This window comes from Accipiter gentilis, chromosome 6 (assembly GCF_929443795.1).
Source record: "Accipiter gentilis chromosome 6, bAccGen1.1, whole genome shotgun sequence".
In the NCBI taxonomy this organism is placed as follows: Eukaryota; Metazoa; Chordata; class Aves; order Accipitriformes; family Accipitridae; genus Astur; species Astur gentilis.
In genome coordinates, this window is record NC_064885.1 from 17196076 (window position 1) to 17216114 (window position 20039).

The following is a 20039-nucleotide window of genomic DNA, read 5'->3' on the forward strand; positions in this document are numbered from 1 at the left end:
CCCAACTGCAGTATCAGAACTACAAAAACCAACCCCCCCCAAAAAGCCCATCCTAACCCATAAGACAACATTCAGGGCCAAACAGAACCTGGGTATGACCAGCTCTACACCAGTCACTTATTTTTCACATAGTTGCACCTGCCCCTACAGCAGTAAGGAATTCCCTGTCTTTCAATAAAGAATGGGGGAAACTACCCCCTGGGAAACCCTTGAAACTTTTAGCATGCTAAAAACACACACCTGAGGTCAGTTACTGTCATACACAATATCTGGCCAGAGGAGGTGAAGTAGTCTTACAAGCAGAATTCCTTTAGTAGGGTCCATGCAGCACTGGCATCCTCCTTCAGGTTTTGCTTCAAGTTCATGACCCAGCATACAGCTTTATTTTATTGTCAGTCCCCTTCAGCCTTACAGGAGCATATTTAAAATGCAGCCATCCGCTTACTTACGTTATGATGTCCATTACCAGTGCCAGCAGATGCCAGAGATAACAAGCACCTCTAAGTCAGCCCACACCACCATCCCTACCTCAAAGAATTCACAGCACTACAGAACTCAAGGCTGTGCACCTCTAGAACAAAGGTGACTTTCTTACTGAAATGCCAACTACCAGTTATCCATGCACGGAGAAGAGCCCTCTTCTTGCAGGCAAGCTCAGCAAACATTTTTCAGAGATAAGAGGTAAAGAAGCAGAGGGACCAAATGGTACTCTGCTGTCTTTCTGTACCACCAGGGACAAAGAACTAGCAGCATTATCCCCCAACACAGAGATCAGAGCCTTGTCCTTGCCCTGGTAAAAACCTTTCAGATAATCACTAGTAGGCTACAGAACAACACACATTTGAACTACCCAAATACCAAAGCAAAAGAAAAAAGATTTACATGGCTTTCAGCTCTACAGAATGGACTCACAGCCATATCAAGCCCTGCAGCAATGGCTCCACCAAGCCAATCTGAGTGCTGCATAAAGCACCCAAAAAAGAAGTGCTCAGCAATCTGATATTCCATCTTCTTGAGCAGTCTCCCTAACCTCAATTCCAAAGTCTGGCTTACTTAAAAAATAATCACCTATTCTATCAGGTGTCACAGAAAAGCCCATCAGCTGCAGCCCTTTGTTCTCCAGTAGCAGTCACCATTGAAGGCTTTGCCCTTCGCATGGAGGATCAATAGTAGTGCAATTCTGCTGTCTGTCTTGCATCAAGCATTTTAGGTGGAAGGTGCTGGAATTCTCAGTGGTTGGTCTGCTGGTCTTCTCTTGAACTTTACACATCACGCTTTCATGAAAAATGAAATCCTTTGAGTGGAACATGGTCAGTATTTCTAATCAAAACCAATACATGTAGATCTCCAAGACAAACCGATTAATAAAGCACTGAATAAAGAGGAAATGGACAATGATAAACAGGAAATTAAGGTAGCAGCTCTTCCACATACAAGGTGGTCCACATATACATTCTCTTGAGCAATCAACAGACAGCCCCCCGAAAAAAACAGAAGATGTTTTATTGTCTAAAGTGTTGCAATACAACAAAGACGTGATCTGTACAAAGGACACAATAGAGCAAGTTTAAATACAATCAGGAGAAAGAAGTCCCCATATTCACAGTCCTTGGACGACATCTTATACCAGAACCCGAACCAACAATTTAAAGATTCACTAAAAAAACCCAAACAAGTTGGTAAAAAATTTAAAGGTCTCCAAAGAGTCTATGGGTGTATTGTCTTACAGCAGAGATCATGGGGTATTCTGTGAAGGGTCACAATGGCATCTTATTGCCCTCAATGCTGATTTTCACTGCATGGGCTGATCTGCTTTTTTTCCTGATATCTGTGAATTTCCGCATCTGTTTGTCCAGTCGACTCACCCCTTTCTTAGAGGTCCCCTGGAACTTAAAAAATAAGACTTATAATTACCACTGAAAAAAAGCAGACGTCCCAGAGGTTCCAGGAAAGCGATGCATGCAAGGTTAAACCTACAAGAGGGAGCTGATGAAGCCAGTGGTTCCAACTTGGGGGTGTGTGTGCACACGCATTCTCTCCCCACAAAGTGGATAAATGGTTCCCCCAATCTATGCATCGCATATATGGAGGTAGTTGCACTCACAAACATCACAGTAAAGCTTTCACATTACAGGGATTAATAACGATGGTAGTTGTTCATGTGCCAGCTGAATATACAGTTTGGAATAGTTTTCTGTCTATATTGGCTGGAGTTTAGCGTCAGAAATATACTGCACTATGGTGTCATACACACAGGCTTCCTGTGGGGGGAAGATTTTTAGATATGAATACACTTTAATTGAGGCAGACTGAGTTGACACATCAATTCCAAACTGCAATTTATTTTAAAGGTCATGTTTAGTACTTATAAAGCAAGATATTATTGGGAAAAAGGGGGTGCAGAGGGAAGCAAATAAATGCCTAACCTGACCGTACAAGTTATTAGAAGAGTTATTGCATTTCACCCCTGAATTTTAACTGCAAATGAAAAAACTAAGATGACACAGCAGTTATTTTGCACAGATTACAGTGATTCTGTAAAGAAACACCACTGAAGACAAACAGCAAGGACGTTCCAATCCATAGCCATTACTTCCCAAAAAGCAATTTCCCCTAACTAGACAATGGAAACAATAAATGATGAAAACTTCACACCTTTTAAGTTTGGGAGAAACAGATATATCCACAACATGCTACTTAATATCTGACAAAAAAATATCCATTAGGAACTGAACCTCTTGTTCCCATCACTGAGGAAGGCGCTCCTGACACTGATTTTAAATAAACTTTATTCATGAAACTGTTTGCTATTCATTGAAATTATATCTGAAATTTCACAGTGATTTTTAAAAAAATATCTTTTTGTAAAACAAAACAAATAAATATGAAGCTTAAACTCAACAGTTATCTATCATTTGTGCTAGCCTCTTCCTGTCACTATTAGGTTGTGACAGCCCTGCTCACAGAACTGAAATGCAAACTAGAAATTATCAAAACAATTCCCACATTGATGTATGTCATCAGTTGACTTCCCTCCACCCCACATTCACAGCAGGGGATTCTTCTCCCCTGGTCTGCAGAGGTCTCATTCTCTGCCTCCTATCAACACCCCCTAAAGTCTCACATCACTCAACCTCCTTGAAAGAGTAGGTGTGAAAAATACCTTACACTTTGGACCAGCCACAGTTGTTGGTTTACAGTGACATGAAGCCCTACACTAAGGGCTAAGAATTTCTCTGTGTCAGTTCAGGTAACCTGGAGAACCTGATGATGTCAGAACAGCTTTCAAAACCACAGGTGGTGCAAAGCTATTTTTGAGTACAGGTATTTTCATTTAACACCTTTCATTTGGGTACCCTGAACCTGTTGAGGCAGGTATCACGGCAGACATTACGCGCTACAGCCTGTTTTTTCCTGTACAAGTTACCTTTTAGGTCACAGTACAGACATGAGAGAATACAAAGAGTTTTCCAAGTTTAAATTAGGGTGTAAACACTCCTTTCCTGTATGTGCAAACTGCCAACAGCTGAAGCACATGCACTGTTCACACCTCCCTTGAGGGATACCTCTCAAACTTGGGGAAGGCAGAGTGTCATGGCTACAGGGGCATCCTGTTGCCTTCAATGCTGAACTTGATGGCCCGATGCACTTTGCTGAGTCGTTTCTGTTCAGCAAACCGTCTCTTGTGTTTTTCCAAGCGACTAATACCTCTCTTAATAGTCCCGGGCTAGAAACAATATCTCAATTAATGCACAGAAGGAGAGATAACAGCAGAAAGCACAGTAATTATTACTTCTTCCATTTACATGTGTTCTACCATGTACTACTCTGCTTTTAAATTAAACTGTACAAGGTAGATGGATGAACCAAATAAAGCAAGGCAAAGGCCTCTACTGAAGCTATTAATGTTTACCAAAACCTCAAAGTTTTCCCAAACTGTCATATTATCAGAAGAACATGATACAAAAACTCGGAGAGGTATAAAAGTATCAGTGACACACTTATTGAATTGCAGCTTTAGTTCAAAATGCTCTAAAATGAGAGGCCTGTAATCAGATTCTCAACCTAGAGAGAGACTCAAGAATAGTTAACATGAAAATCTCTTTTTGGTTAGAGAAGCAATGATACCTGAGTGAAAGTATTTAATGAGCTTTGAACAGCCCACTTAATAGCAGAACTGTCTACTCAAATTAGAAGAGGCACTTAAAAGAGCTACTGTATTGTGCAGTAACCACAGCCGTAAGGTGACAGATGCCCAGGCTTCATCAGAGACAGCTTAGGCACAGAGTCACTAAGCTATCCCCACACAGCAGTGCTTACCCTGGAGGACTCCATCTCCACATTCCACTTTGGCCTGACTACATAATCCTTGTTGGAGGGCATTGGCACCCTTGCACGGGCACAGAACCCGGGATCTCCAGGTCTAAGAGCTCTGCAGAAAAACACATGTGACTATTAGAGACAAATCTTACACAGAAAGAAGTACAAGTGATATAGTGTGTTCTACCTCTGAAACACACTGGATAACCATTGGCTCTAAAACCTCAAAACAAATTGCATATTGTTAGTACCACTGAAGTACTTTTTTCTAATCAAAATTTTTTAAAAAAATCCAACCTACTTTTCCTCTCCAGTTAACACTTTCTCCAGGTCCCTGCGGGGAGTCTGACCACCAGAGCTGCAAGAAAAATATAATTTTATAGGCAACTATACACAAAGAAAGATAGTAATTTTAAAAGACAGTCAAGTGTGATAAAAGAAAAAAGAGAGGTCATAACTTATTATCCTTTTATTTCCCTTTATATTTACACACCACTTTGTTTTTCTTGATAGACTCTTAGAAAGAAAGAAGGATTTCATGTTTCTGCCTGCTACTGCTACCTGCTTAATCTCCTTCGCTGAGGCATCTGTTCCAAATCTCTCTGTTCCCTCTCTTCTCTTGTCATGCCTTTGTAGTTTGAGGTAAGGCCAAAGATTGGTCGAGACCATTCATCTATTAAAAAAAAAAAAAAAATATCATCAAAACAAAACAACAAAACCAAACCAAACACCAAAACTGGTTAACAAACACTAGGCCGCTGAAGTTTATCTCCAAACCACTCTGCTTTCAAAGTTTATGGCAAGTATTTAAGCTTCCTTCCAACCAAACAAGTTATTTCTGAGTCCTTAATATTTCACGGAAATCCATCCTTGTAGACAGTAAGAAAGAGCTTTCATCCATAAAGTCTCTGGCTGTTGCCCGCTCTTTTAGAATCTCTCCAAGCTCTTAGAATACTTAGTGTCAGGAACTCCTGCACAGCACAGTGTATGCTATTTTAGAAATACGCAAAGCAGTTCCTAAAGAACATAACAAGTTTATAATTAGTTTGCAGTCATTCAGGATGGAATAAACTACACGTGGACTACAGCTGTTTAAGAAGCAAAACTTTCCATCACCCAAGATCTCTCTAAAGTCCATGGAATAAACAGTCTTCTGGCAGCACCTTCCTGCCTTTGTAGCATATACATGAGGTCTGGACAACTAGCCAAGAGAGAATCTGGGCACAATAAATACCATCCTCTGGTTTAAAACAAGAATGAAAGAAACAGGAAAAGGTGCATGCAGAAGTTAATGTAACAGTGTTTGTTTAGAGCTCTACACACAAAGCAATGAAACAGATTAGTGGGATCCCTACGTTGCAGAATTAATTCTACTACAGACAATGGCAAAAAACATGCAACAAAGATTGACGCAGAAATTAAATTATCAGTGAATCTCACTGACTGGCAAGGCAAAGGGAGGTTTACATACTGATTAGCTTCCCTGCCATATCCTTGTTCGGTCTTGACTCTTTGGGGTGTTTGTAGAGGTACATCACAGCTCGTCCAATGCCACTGTGCTTCAGAGTCTCTTGGCTCACACTGGGCAGCTGCAGGGCAAAGGAAAAGTCAGAACACAGCAAAAAATTATGTCTGAACAGTAATGGTGTCATCGAACTTTGCAAAAAGACAAAAGCCCACCTTCACAATAAGCTTGAAAAAAATGAGTATTTTTCATTGTCCCAATAGGAACTGGTTTAAGTATCAAACACCAAAACCTAGAAATTTGCCTTAACATTCTTGGGTTTTATACACAAAGTAAGTTTCCAGAATTCCAAATGCTCTTTTGCTTATATTACCCAAGAATTGAGTTATTGCCTTCAAAGCATTAATTTTATAAAGATAAAAACTTAGGTGGCAAAGGCATTCAAGTAATCAGCTTAGCTACAAATGCTAAAAGTGTACACTGAGTATGATGGGATTTTTGTGCACCGCACACTTTAACAGGCCGGAAAAGAGAAGGGACCACAGGAGAGAAAAAAAACCTCAGGTATACATAGCAAATGACTCATCACTAAAATTTGCATATAAACCTGAAACAGGCAGGCAGGGCCAAATAATCTAAATTCAGGCAGAACTCTTGCAAATTCTTAGCAAGGAGAAGTATTTCCAGAGCTTCAGTTACATAAAGCCAGCTAGTGGTGCTGCAAGAAAAATTTCACTTCTTCACTATCAAGGCTATGCCATGCTTATTTTCTGAAGGCAGCAAAGACAAATTAAAGTGACCAGTCACACTATATAAGCCACTGAGAACGAGGGACATTAAGTGACTAAGCAGTTTAGATTTATCAAGAATCTAGGAACACCATAGCATGTAACTTCCTGAGAGAGGGTAGAAAATTTCATGTCTGTAGTTCACCCGAGACTCTCAGAAATGTGTTCTGGCCTGCTGCTAGCAGAGCTATTCACTTTGTTGTGAACATGGGCAAAGTTTTCATTAACAACAGTTAAGCACCTGAGGCTCCCTAGCCAAATTTTGTTCAGCTAGACAGCATGTCTACAACATAAGACTCATTAAAATGACGCAATTTTTAAACAAACACATCTATTTTGCAGTTTGCTTCCTTGTGTATTTTACTGCACAGTCTATTGGTAGCAGCTGCAGTACATTTATCACCAAACATTTCCCTAAAGCACATGATTGTAAAACCATGGAGAAGCCACAAATCAAATATGGTTAAAAGTCAGTTTCAAACCTCTTGCAGGATCTTCAGAAGCTCCTCTCGTATCTTTAGTGCTGGCAGACTTCGGTCTGGAAGAGGAGAAAGCCACTCTTTGATAGCAGACATAACACCACTATCAATGAAAGTCTCTTTGAGGTCCTGCCTAGAAAGTTTAAATTAAAGAGAAGCCACAAAGTCATATAATACATCAAAATCTTAAGATGTGATGTTCCTTCAGCACAGCAGTGCATTTGAGTTTGTTTCATGTTAAATTAACAGGTAAAATTACATAGAATTTTAGGGTTTTGAGGCCACCTAGCTCCAGCATTTACTTGGAAGAAAAAAAAAAAGTGTTTCACTGCATACTCAGTACAACAGTAATGTCACTCCATGAAATCCACCAAATTCCCAATATTCCCCAAGATGATAATTAACTGGGAGAATGATAACTCACTTTTTGAGATGCATAACTACAGTTGGTAGCAAAGTTAATTTCTTTAGTGCTGGTTTCTTTTGTGTATTCAGCTGTCGATCCTCCTGTAGGAAGTTGGAGAATCAATATAAGTTAATCAAAAGAACAAATCAGCAACTCCCACCCTTTACAACATTTACAGGAAAAAGATCAGTCTATTAAACAAGAAGCACAACTTTGGCAGGATTACAGTAACTTTGTACCGTGCTCCATCTTCCTACAGCCCCAAAACACATTATATGATGACTTCTCTTAAAAAAGGGTCCCCACCTTAGTCAACATTTTCCTTAAAAGCATCACATTAGGAGATTCCCCCTAAAATTGCGGGGTTTTTTTCTACTTCGTGATTTAGGTTGATTGCAATAAACTGGAGGTCTGCAGAGTCCTCCATGCTAGCTATGCACAGATAACTTAGAAACTTTGTTAGTAAAATCTCACCTGAACAACAGAAGACTAGCTAACCAAAACAATGGTAAGTGAGAAAATGAATATTCACTTCAGCTAAGAATGTAACTGGATAACCTAGAGGTTTGGAATGAAGCATGGTGCAAGTAACATAAGAACATACAAATGCACATTGTGTGCTAAACTGAAGTCTGGGTTTCAAAGTAACTTATCACCCAAGGCCTTAATGTCACTATCTGCTCAGCACTTGGGCTCCCATGTCAAAATGACCCATTACAGTCAATAGATTTATGTCCAGCTGTGGCAATTCCTTTCCACTCAATCCACTGAAGGCTCTTTTCTGCACAATGTTTTTTTTACTGCAAGGGAAGAGATCCTTCTAATGCCCTTCTTCTCTTCTTCATGCCCTGGGATGGTTTGACAGGCACATACATGCCAGAGAACTAAAGACACCACAATACTGGAGCTCAAATCTTCCTTCAAGCATTTCAAACTTTAAGGCTTCATTTGAAACATTTGGCTAGCAACTTGCCCAAGACTTCTTGGTCTTGACAAGAATGTCTCGGTTGTCTCCCAGATTGCTATCTCAGTCTCCCCTTCCTCCCCAAACACATTATCCTTGTTATCTTGTTTTCAGGAAGATTCTTTTTTTTGTTGTTATTTGTAAGATTTCTCCTTCTAAAGTTCTGTATATTCCCCCCCAATTGGTTTTAATGAGTTGCACAGTACTGTTCCTTAATTTTATTGCTACTCCAGAAAAAAAACAACCACAACAGAAGATACCTGACTGTCCTGGTTTCAGCTGGGATGGAGCTAATTGTCTTCCTAGTAGCCAGTATAGTGCTACGTTTTGGGTTCAGTATGAGAAGAATGTTGGTAACACTGATGTTTTCAGTTGTTGCTAAGTAATGTTTAGGCTAAAGTCAAGGACTTTTCAGCTTCTCATGACCAGTCAGCAAGAAGGCTGGAGGGGCACAAGAAGCAGCTGACCCAAACTGGCCGAAGGGATATTCCACACCATGTGACATCATGCCTAGTATATAAACTGGGGGGAGTTGGCCAGGGGGAGCAGATCCCTACTCGGGAACTAACTGGGCATCGGTCAGCGAGTGGTGAGCAACTGCATTGTGCATCACTTGTTTCGTATATTCCAATTCTTCTATATTATTATTATTGTAAATTATTATTATTTTTTATTTTCTCTCCTATTAAACTGTTTTTATCTCAACCCATGAGTTTCACTTTTTTTTTTTTTTTTTAGCTCCAATTCTCTCCCCTGTCCCACTGGGTTGGGGGGAGTGAGCAAGCAGCTGCATGGTGCTTAGTGGCTGGCTGGGGTTAAACACCACCACTGACAAAAGGCAAGACCCCTATGTACCTTGCACGGTAACATATTAAGCATGACTCCTTGAAAAAGGCAGTCGGTCAAGGCAGAACTTCCCATAATTCTGTTGCACTGCCATCATTTACCACAGTACTGTCATTCAAACAGTTTAGAAAAGGGTTCGTCTCAGGAAAAAACACCAAAGTACTACATATGCTAGTAATTGTATAATGAAATTAAAACATAGTCCCTTTCTCAGTGTTTGATATACTTATTCATGTAGTTTACAGAACACACATACATCCCTTTTTATAGGACAGCTGATATCAGCTGATCAAAGTTTAGCAAGTTAACTAATATTAATCTTTAAAATGAATAAATATTTTCTCCAAATTTCAACAGAAGAAATGTTTTAATTCAGAACAGCAAAACATTTAAACAGTTATTTAGATATTGGTAGCTTTCCATAGCATACAGATTACTCCCCCAGAGTACTAGCCAGATTTCTCTATTTTACTGATCACGAGATTTTCCCATAGAATGAAAGTGGATTTTAAGGTGTCTTTGGAGCCTAGAAAACTCACCTCAGCAGCTTCATTCATCTTCACAATCATAGCACTGACCACGTCATCTGCATCACTAATAAAAGTTCCACCATCACGATTTCGTCTACGCTTGCCACTCATGCTCTTCTTTCGTTGCAGCATCATGTCAAAATCTGACATGAAGTCCATACTGAAATGCAAGAAGAGAGTTTCCTGATGGTCAGAAGAGGGTTGATCTTACTGTCTTTGTAGGAAATAATTTTCTATTTCTGTACGTAACCTTTCAAAAATTCTCCAATAAGTCTACAAGCATTACAGCTCAATGTCCCTGTAAGTCAATTAGTTAACCTCAGCATACAAGCTGGGAAACTAGCAAAGGGCTTCAATGGCTCTGAAATGCCCTCAGAAGTCTGCAAGACCTTGCTGAAATAGCTAATGACATGTAATATGCAGGGTTCCAACCATGCTAAAGCTGTCACTGAAGCTGAAAAAGATTCAGCTTTCCTGTACTTGCAATACACTGCTCTGATGCTACTGGAGCAGACAGAAAGGAAACAGAAGACATGCTGATGGCAAGTCTTGCCATACCTTAACCCTTACACCAGCAGAGAAACACACCTGTGACTCCAACACTGAACTGCTAAAAGCAGAGTTAGATGCTTGTTTGATTAGATATTAATTTCACTCAGGTTTTGATGCAAATCATGAAACACTGTTCTCTCAAGCAGCACCACAGGTAATCTGCTATGGACTGCCAAGTGACTAAACTGTACAAGCTGAGAGAGGACCTTCTGTCATAGTTTATGAAAACACACTTTCTATGGAAACATAGTCCGATGCCTTTCTGAACTAGGAAGTCTAGCCAGTCTTTGGAGGAGCTCTTTCACTAAAATCTTACTCCTTTGTTAATAGCAAATGCATGTAACACATCAACTTACTGCTTCCCTCTTTTGATGTTATCATCAGAGTCCGATTCATCTGCTGTCTCCTTCATGTCTGCATCACCTTTCTCTTCCTCCAAATCTTCCTGGTTAAAACCCTGATGGGTAAAGACAGTGCATATCAGTGTATGGATTAAGATTGAGCATCTACTCAGGCACCTGACACCGATACTCGAAATGCTTCAGATAGGTCTGCAGAGGATCTAGAAGAAAGAGGAACAAAGGCTTCCTAATTCCACTTGTGACTTTCACACCAATAACTCCCAACAGAGGAGCTGTAAATGTTATTTCATGCAAAGACTACCTCAGTGAGTCCAGCAGAAAAAAGCTTCCCTCCTGATATAGCACATCCTTGAACATGAGTTCAAACCCGAACAGTCATTCTGCAGTACCTTCCCATGAAGATTATATCTAGCAAGTGAACAAGAGACATCCACAATAACACTTACTGTAAATTCCTCCTCCTCCTCATCACCAGATTCTCCAAATATATCCGCAATCAGGTTCCTGTAAAGGTAACAGTAACATTTATCTATTTAGACTGCAACAGTGAGAACTGCATTTTCTGCAAAATTTCTGACGACTGTGTGGAGATCCACCTTCCATTCCGCCACCTACTACTGACCTTTCTCTTCACACCACCAATGAAGGTGGATAATCATTCTCTGGTTGGGATTCATCCATTCTCCATTCACAACCAGTCTCACTACATGCAACCCTGAAGGAATTCACTTACTCTTGTTCATTTCCAGATTCACTGTCACTGCCAAACAGATCTTTCTCTTCTTTTTTCTTCCCAGCATTCTCTTTTCTTTCTTCTTCTTCCTCACTATCTGATACAATATTTTTCTTCCTTTTGACAGATTTCTCTGAAGCAGCATCACTATCCGATTCTTCAACATCAGAAAGGATTCGTACTTTTTTTGCAGCTGCCAACAGAAAGGAGCATTACTACATGTCCTAGTAACAGAGGTGACAACTGGTACTCTCAAAAAACTATTCTCTCAAATTCAATTTGCACAAGAGGAAAGCTGACTAGGCATCCTACACAAAATCACTGCCATTTCTTAAACACATCCATTCCAAAGTCTGTTTTATTAAATGAGTAACTGAAGTTTCCGTACACCACATCTATCCATAAAAATTTGTAATTTCAAAACTGACTCTCACCCCCAGTATATGAAAAAACCCACAAAACCTAACAAAACAAACCAGAGGAAAAAAAGACTAGAGAAATTATAAGAAGTAGAGAAATGTCTAACAGGAATAACCAACATGACAAAAGATGCCAGTATAAAGCAACATTGCTGCAGTCTTCTACTTCTGTTAGACCTACTTATTACTCAAAAGTATTAGATATACATTCACACAGAAATGCAGATAGAACAATAGCGTCTACAAATGCAGTTGTGCTCCAAAACCAAATTTGTTTTATGGTTTCATATTTATCTTAGATGCTTTCTTCACATAAAAACACTGATTTAACCCTAACATTACTGCTTGTCGCATCACATTTTAATTTTCACACTATAGTTCCTTACGTGTTTTCTCACTGTCATCCTCACTGTCAGAAAGGATAGCTGTTTTCCTCTTCACTGTCTTCTCCTCCTCCTTCTCTTCTTCATCACTGTCTGGTATCTTCCGCCTCTTAGGAGCTTCCTCTTCACTGTCAGAGCCCTGAAATCCTTCCCTTACTTGTTCATTATCTGAATGATGAGAATCATTCTGCACCTCCTCCTTCCTGTCCTCCCCATCACTATCCTCAGACTCTATTTCTTGTTTCTGTCTGGAAACATCCTCACTCTCAGAGTCGCTAGCCGGCTGTTTGCGGAGTTCCTCACTCTCCGAGTCGCTGGCTGGCTGCTTCTGGAGCTCCTCGCTCTCTGAGTCGCTGGCTGGCTGCTTCTGGAGCTCCTCGCTCTCTGAGTCGCTGGCTGGCTGCTTATGTGATTCCTCATTTTCAAAATCACTACTGTGATCCCTGTGAGGTTCTCCATTTTCAGAGTCACTTGCTCGATGATTTAAGGCATCTTCATTTTCAGAGTCACTTAAATGCCGATTTGGATGGTCCTCCGTATCAGAATCACTGTCTTTACCTCCATGAGCTGCTTCGTTGTCTGAATCACTTACATTGTGATTTCGAGGCTCCTCATTATCCGAGTCACTGTCTTTTTGCCTTGGGATATCTTCATTTTCAGAGTCTGTCATATGAGGCTCTCCCATTTGCCCATCATCTTCTGCATCACTATGTTCATTCTGAAAAAGAAAAATAATCTCAGGCGACTAAGCAAAAAAAAACCCTTAAAAAGTAAACAAAAAATGTTCTGAATTTTTCACTTGTCCTTCCTCCAATTTGATTACCCAAGGTACTGCAAACTGAAATAACTTTCTACACAGAAATAATTAGACAATTTGCATCAAAGGACTATCAAATACTTCAGATCAAGAAAAAATAATATTAAGAGATCAATGGGAGTCTGTCCACCCTGCAGCTCAGTCATATTTTGGAAATGGTAACAGAATTTTAATAACACTCAAAGATGTCTAAGAAGCGTCCAGTCCCTTGAGTGTAAATGCTTAGTGCTTTTATTTTAAAAAGACACACCTTCAAAGTTATTTAGTCCAAAATCCCAGTAATAAGGCAAGAAACAGTATCTCGCACTTGTCATTTTCTTAAGATCTCAAACAGATGTTTTTTGTATGAAATATATTTTATTGAAACTGTACATGCATTACTTTGCAAGTGAGGCTCAAGAGAGCTTGTGCCCTTTCCTTCTTTGCCAAGGAAACTTATTTAAGAACACCTCAAGCCCAAAAGCCTATGAAAAAACAGCAATAAAGTTTTAGTCAGTTTTCAAAGTATTATTGTTAACCCGTTTTGTGTTTCAATGTATAAGAATCTAAGAACAAATTCAACACTTCTCTGCCTTAAGCCGGTAACTCCCATGCCTATACAGACATCTGAGATAACCTATGCACAAATATACTGATCTTCTTAAAACTTTAGAATCAAAACACAATCCTTTATGTCTTTTTCTCCACAGCAAAAAATACTGAGCCACACGCTCCATTTTTGGAAAAACCTTTCACAAGCCACCTACCAATATATTACTGACAACATCTTGTTTTATTTTTCCTACAACATCTAATTTCTACTTGGAAAAAAAAATAAATCTCAATTGCATTTACCTGAGAAAACAAAATTAGACTCTTGAACACTCATTTCATTAACTCAGTACACCTCTCACATTCACTGTCACAATAATCCCATTTTCAACTGAAAAGAACAATACTGTAAAAGAACTTCTTTTCTACATACTCAAATCCAATCTTCAGCCAGGCTTTCCTCAGGGGTGATTTTGTCTCAGCTACAGACTCCTTCCACTAGCATATTTGCAAACTGACTATTTACTGTCCTAAGAGATGCTGTAAGACCTATATGTCCTGGAGCTTCCAAATCTTTTTCGTCAGCAATTTAATTTCCTTGGATAGACAGACTTATTATGTATTTTTATTTTCTGTAGTCATTCTACTCCCACATTCAGAGCCATACAAAATAATGCAGGTGTATCTATCCTACACCTACAACAAGCAATACTATTCACCTTTAAAATGTATGATTAAGAAGGAATTTTAAATAAAATTAATTGCTTTTAGGAATGACTCCCTCCAGAATTATACTAAGTGGTAAATAACATTGCTTTTTAAGATTTTGGATCTTACAAATTTATTCCCATTTAGAAGTAGTAACTTCCAAACTACTGATTCACTAACAGTTACTGCACAATGGAAAAAATCTGGACTATATAATTTTAAAACGTGCACTTCAAATACAACTTCACTATTTCCACATTACTTAATGCTAGCTACAAAACAGCTGTTGTGATAATCGGAGTAGTTTTATCTCTGCTTGTCCCTGTCTCTACAGCGATGCTAGTCTTTTGAATCATGCTGGTGGTATTATTCCGCATTTCTCATTTCTCCTTACAGAAAGGAAGCATGGTTCTGTCAAAACCTGAATTTGGAATTTTAAAGAATAAAATACGAAGATTAAGAAGTTACAGAATGGAGGATGCACAGCTGAGGAACACCACACACATTCAACTGCTCTCAGCTTGTTATGGGATTTTATTTACTTCTGGTTTTTCTTACCAAAAAATTAATTGGATTGCCCTCTCCTGCCCAGTATCTACCACATAAAGTAACAACATGTATATGTGATGTATTTTCTGCAACTGTATTATTTAAGATTAAAGAAAACTGCAGCTGCAAACAGAACAGGAAACACAGATTTTACAGCAGTGTTACAGGTAAGGTCATTGAGAAGTACTGAAATTCAGAGGTCTACACTGAAATTGATGCTTATAATAATAGAAATTCTTTAATCCATATTTTCCTACCATTTAATTTTTGGTGGGTTTGTCTGTCTTCTCTTGATTTCAGAAGGCTAATGCTGAATAGGTACTGATACTTATGTCAGCATAGTAAGTAATGTTTTGCTAAACAAACCCAAAGAAAACAATACAAATACTCCTGTTTAAACTGTTAGGCTCATCACCTTCCAGACTGCCAGTCTAAAAATTCTTTGGTGAACAAGTAAACAAAACTAAAAAACAACTAGAATCCATGATTCTTAAATATTTCTAAGGTCAGAAGTGTGGCTGCAGGTTATATATCCACCTATTCAGAACACATTACTAAATTACAAGGAACTTCCTATGCCAAATACTCAGTAAGAAGTCAGTACAATTACACAGCATTATTACTGAAGCACTTTATAACATATTGAATCTCTAATCTGTTACTGCAAACCAGCAATCACTCTTGAGAATGAAGATGTTTGGGGAGGGAGAACAGACATGCATCCTAATTAGCTCACACTGTATACACAGTGCTCTGCACCACAGAATCCCAGTGGTTACAGCAGCTGAACTCTACTGTGATAGAATCACCTACAGAAAAACCACTTAGAAAATACAGGTGCCCATACACAGATTGGGCAGACAGGCACCATCTCTTCTAGTCCCTAGTCTGGAAAGCTCAACCAGAGCTAACCCAGAAAGCACACAGTTATATTAGTCAAGTCAGTAAGCCCCGCAGAGAGATGACACACACTATGTCAGACTCAGCACATTAACATTAACACTGAGCACATTAACACTGAGCATCTTCTAAAGCAGAGCTGAGACAGAGCTGACTCGCTGAGACCCTACACAGCACAGAAAGGCCGTGTCCACAGCCATCAGCGCAAAGGTCTTCTGAATACAATTAACGAATCTGTGAACATTTTGAAATATACTTGATATAAAAAGTGCATGCAACTTTACAGTAAGACAACTAAACTCTGTCGCATAGTCTCCCCTCCACTCCCCCCCCCCTTTTTTTTTTACTAGTTCGTCTCTAAAAAGATGTTTTCAAAGAAATCAAGTATGTAATTTTGGGGGCTCCTATTTTTCCTTTTCCAAATACTTAATAAAAATAAAGATCAGACATCCTCAAAAACAAGTAGGTCTCAGGTAATTGCTACTGCATTTTTCTCTAATTCCTTTGCTTTCTTTTCTTCCTCCTCTTTATCTATAAACACTTTGAGATGTCCTTTTTTTTTTTTAACTGAAAGAATTCTATAACATGAGGCTTTAGTACAGTATAAAATAAGGAATACATCAAAATCAAATTTACAGTGTTATCCTTCCACATAAAAATTTCAGTTAGCAAGTAGTTTATTGGATCAACATACAGCCACTTTTAAGAGGTAGTACTTTGATAATTTAGTGAGTTCAACAAAATTGACCCATCTAGTACAATCTCATGAATGACAATTGTTAAACTAAGGGATACCTAACCATCATAGGCAGATCAGTAAATTTCTCTTTTTTCAGAAATGCAAGATATTTGTGTATGTTTGTTAACAGTCACAGTCAAACCATAACTTAGTTCATGAACACAGCAGCGACTTGGTGAAAGAATCTGTCATTAAAGATTTCCATATGAGCCTGACTTGTACAAACACTGTAAATGTGATTTCATATTCATTACTGTACTAAAACTATGTGTTATCTAATTTATTTGTCTAAAGCAGAATTGGTAAGGACATCAAGGAGAACATTTATAGATAAAGTGGGACTGGGGGAAGGAAAGCCAGAAAAGAATTGTGGAAAAGAAAAACCCACATACCTGAGACCTACATAAGTAATTCCTCAGGATTCCCCTTTTCTTTAAAGTTAAGAACCTGAAAAAAAAGTTTGAAAGTTTAAAACTTTACTTCTTAACATCCGAGTTCTAATTTAGAGACGAAATAGTAATTAAATAGACTTAACTGATTAGGCTGTCTCAAAGGTTTTATTACCTTTGAGTGTCATTCCTCCCACATATTCCTAAAGATGAAAGAAATAAGAGGATGAGAGAATATTTAGGGTAAATAATATGATAGATCACTGAAAGCTACTCCTTTCAGAGACAACTGTTCCACATTAACGTTTTTTTGAGTTGCATTTTGAATTTGATATAGGGAAAACTAAGAATGTAAGACTCATAACAAAACAAAATACTCAAATGTTTATGATTTGAACTGAATCAAATAAAGCATTAAGGCTTGAAGGTTCACATTTACTATTGGACAGAAAGGTGATTTAACTCAGGGGGTTTTTTTAGTTAGGGTTTTTTTGCTTTTTTTGGTGGTTTTTTTTTTTACATGGACTTTCTGAAGTATTTTATCTACAGAGGAATATTCAACAGCCATCACAGAACAAAGCCCTTAAAATAATGCAGGCACATGAAGAGGATCAGTTAACAATGATAATAGGCCCTAGTACTTTCTGGTTATTTAAATCTGAAAAAGACATGCTGAAGATGTAAGTAATAGTCAACTACCTGCTCTTTAGGCCAGATTTCCAACTACTTTGCCACAGTAAGTAATATTAAAATCCCTAAGTATAGAAGAGTAAGAACAAATGACAGCAGAAATGACATATACAGCAGAAAAGGCTTAATATTATTGTAGCAACAACATGACTCTCCATGCACTCATCATCATATTTTTTTCATTAAAGCAGAATTACTAAATCTCTTTGAAAGACAGTTATTTCTCCCATGCTGAAAGACTTATTTTCTCCCACACTGAAATCCTTATTGTCACAATAAGAGATGCTGCCTCACACCAAATCAATTTCTTCCACTGTAAATAACGCCTTTTAAAAAAAAAATAAATTCCAAATCTGATTTATACTCAAATTCAAATACATGGGAAGAACTTTCATTTTATACAAATATAAAATCTTCATCTACTTTCTAACTCTGAGGGAAGTATGAATTCAATAAAGGGGTGGAGAAAAAGCCAAGAGGATTGCAAGTTATACCATGGAAGAGTTGAGCCTTTTGACACATCAGCCTGCTACAGTATATCACATCATGCATTTTAAGCTGGTTTTAAAATGTATAACCACTGAAAACCCAGAGTCAATCCTGATCTTTACAAAAGAAGCAACAAAATATGCTGAACAGAATGACATGGCTTTGACTACAGTTTTTATGAGTATCAAGAAGTTCTCCAGAACTTTGCTGGCAGAAGACATGAGTTCACAGGCCAAAATTATTCCTTCCTAGTAAGACCTGAAGTAATTCTATTTCAAGTCACAAAAAAATCCTCAAAATTAACTCCAAAACTGTCCTAGAAATCTAACCAGAACCTTCAAATTTATCAGAATCTCTTCTCAACCAAAACAGTCAATCCACAAGTGACTCTCCCCCAAATACTACCCTGGATCAAAGCACTACCACCCTTTTCATGGTGTAGGGTTCTTGAAGCAAGAACATCTTCAGAGGAAGAATAGATCCCGTTTAGGAACCTTAACCTACTCCTGCTCCACATGGAGACCTGCTCCTTTGTGAATGACAAGGTGAAAAACATAGCACAAAACAGACTTGACAGTCAACTCTCACATCCAAGAGGAAAGACGGAAGTGCATTTATTCTTGGGTACAGAAATCTGTGCCTCCATAATGTGTGGGTTTACATTACTGTGCAGAATTTGAGGTAAAATTCCAAATTCCTTATAATCCACTGCTCAGAATTTCAAACCCAAAGAGTTTATCTTCTTGCAATTGAGTATAACAAAATTCAACTTCTTCTAGTACAGAACAGTGAATGCTATTACAACAATTAAGAAGAAAAATAAAAATGACCCTATCCTACATATTGGTCAAGAGATTATCTAACCCATTTCTTTCTGGAAGTAAAGTTTTGCCAGACAGGACCCTCAAGAACAACTAAATAAACACATAAGTCTCAGTTAAGAGAAAATGCCTCTTTAAAAAAAAAAATAAAATAAAATCAATTTTTAGAAGGGTAATCTTTATCTAGATAAAGTTCCAGTAGTACCTCTGAATGGTGCCCTACACTTCCATTCTCAGATCCAGAATGCTGCTCATTTCCTTCATCTTCAACATCAGATCCTGAATCTCGTTCGTCTTGCACTGGAGTAGCTCCACCATCATCTACTCCGAAGTTAGGAAAAGAAAAGTAAAACTCAGTGTCATCTCCCAGTGTTTAAAAGAGCACCGACAGTGATGATGAACAGGGAGCCGGGCAGTGCTACGATCAGACTCTCGTTCTGACAGTGCACAAATACAGAGAAACGGAGAGTATCTACTGGGAAGGTTTGGAACAAACCCACCACAGACACCCCCCCAAAGACATCACAAAACTACTTATAACACGCAGGCAAGCAGTGACTGATAATACTCATCAAAACATCGAACTAATAATAAGGCGGCCGCTGTGCTGCGATCACGCCAGGGGACCCGGCCCGGCCCTGCCGATGTCACCCCAGAGCCCTGCGGAGCCGGCTGCTGACTACCGCCGGGGCGGAGGCGGCGCGGCCCGGCCCGGCCCCGCGCACCCTCGGCGTAGCGGCCGCCGAGATGGGGTTCCGGGCACAGCTCCGCCGCCGCTACGCGACACCACGGCGAACGCCGAGGGCCCCGGGAGCCGGTAGCGGCCGCCGGGCGGACAGGGCAGGGCAGGGCAGGGCAGGGCGATCCCTGAGGGCCCCGCCGTGCCCAGCACCCTCCCTCCCAGGGCCCAGTGCCCCAGGCGTCCCTCCCACGGGGGACGCTCCCGCGCCGGTACCTGACTGGTCCCCGCCGTAGTACTCGCTCTCCATGGCGGGCCGCCGGCCACGCCTCCCCGTCGAGGCTCCGGGGCCTGGCGGCAAGGCGAAGGCCCCAGCGCAGCGCTCGCCGCTAGGGCCCGCCGGCCTCCAGGCGCCGCCGCCGCCGCCCGCCTCGCACAGGCCCAAAATGGCGCCTCTCCTCCGAACGGCCGGCAAACCCC

The 20039-nt window shown here is 39.7% G+C and overlaps 1 protein-coding gene across 6 annotated transcripts; it reads right to left on the reverse strand.

Moving 5' to 3' along the window:
• Window positions 1-1481: 1481 nt before the first annotated feature.
• On the reverse strand, window positions 1482-20032 carry IWS1 (interacts with SUPT6H, CTD assembly factor 1). 6 transcript variants are annotated; one of them, XM_049801926.1, is made up of 15 exons: window positions 19086-19200; window positions 17027-17083; window positions 16884-16938; window positions 12251-12965; window positions 11446-11638; window positions 11159-11216; window positions 10707-10807; window positions 9808-9958; window positions 7477-7559; window positions 7056-7185; window positions 5792-5909; window positions 4879-4993; window positions 4622-4678; window positions 4321-4432; window positions 1482-1889 (listed from the first exon to the last, which is right to left on the reverse strand). In XM_049801926.1, the coding sequence occupies exons 4-15, from the start codon at window positions 12930-12932 to the stop codon at window positions 1758-1760; spliced, it is 1932 nt and encodes a 643-aa protein (XP_049657883.1). In that variant the 5' UTR covers window positions 12933-12965; window positions 16884-16938; window positions 17027-17083; window positions 19086-19200; the 3' UTR covers window positions 1482-1757. The 6 variants fall into 6 exon arrangements, with proteins under 6 accessions (XP_049657883.1, XP_049657880.1, XP_049657879.1 ...); XM_049801925.1 differs by lacking the exons at window positions 16884-16938; window positions 17027-17083 and adding exons at window positions 3567-3727; window positions 19836-20032 and having other exon boundaries at window positions 1785-1889; window positions 19086-19201; XM_049801923.1 differs by lacking the exons at window positions 16884-16938; window positions 17027-17083 and adding an exon at window positions 19836-20032 and having other exon boundaries at window positions 4882-4993; window positions 19086-19201.
• Between the last annotated feature and the right edge of the window lie 7 nt (window positions 20033-20039).

Bases quoted from the DNA above. Each gene is read 5' to 3' on its own strand.
- IWS1 (XM_049801922.1), bottom strand. From the start codon at position 19,869: ATGGAGAGCGAGTACTACGGCGGGGACCAGTCAG. The intron at 9,959-10,706 runs GTAAGTTGATGT...CTTGCATTTCAG, and splicing joins AACATCAAAAGAGGGAAGCA to TATGGACTTCATGTCAGATT. The intron at 4,679-4,878 runs GCAGTAGCAGGC...TTTTTCTTGCAG, and splicing joins CGAAGGAGATTAAGCAGGTA to CTCTGGTGGTCAGACTCCCC.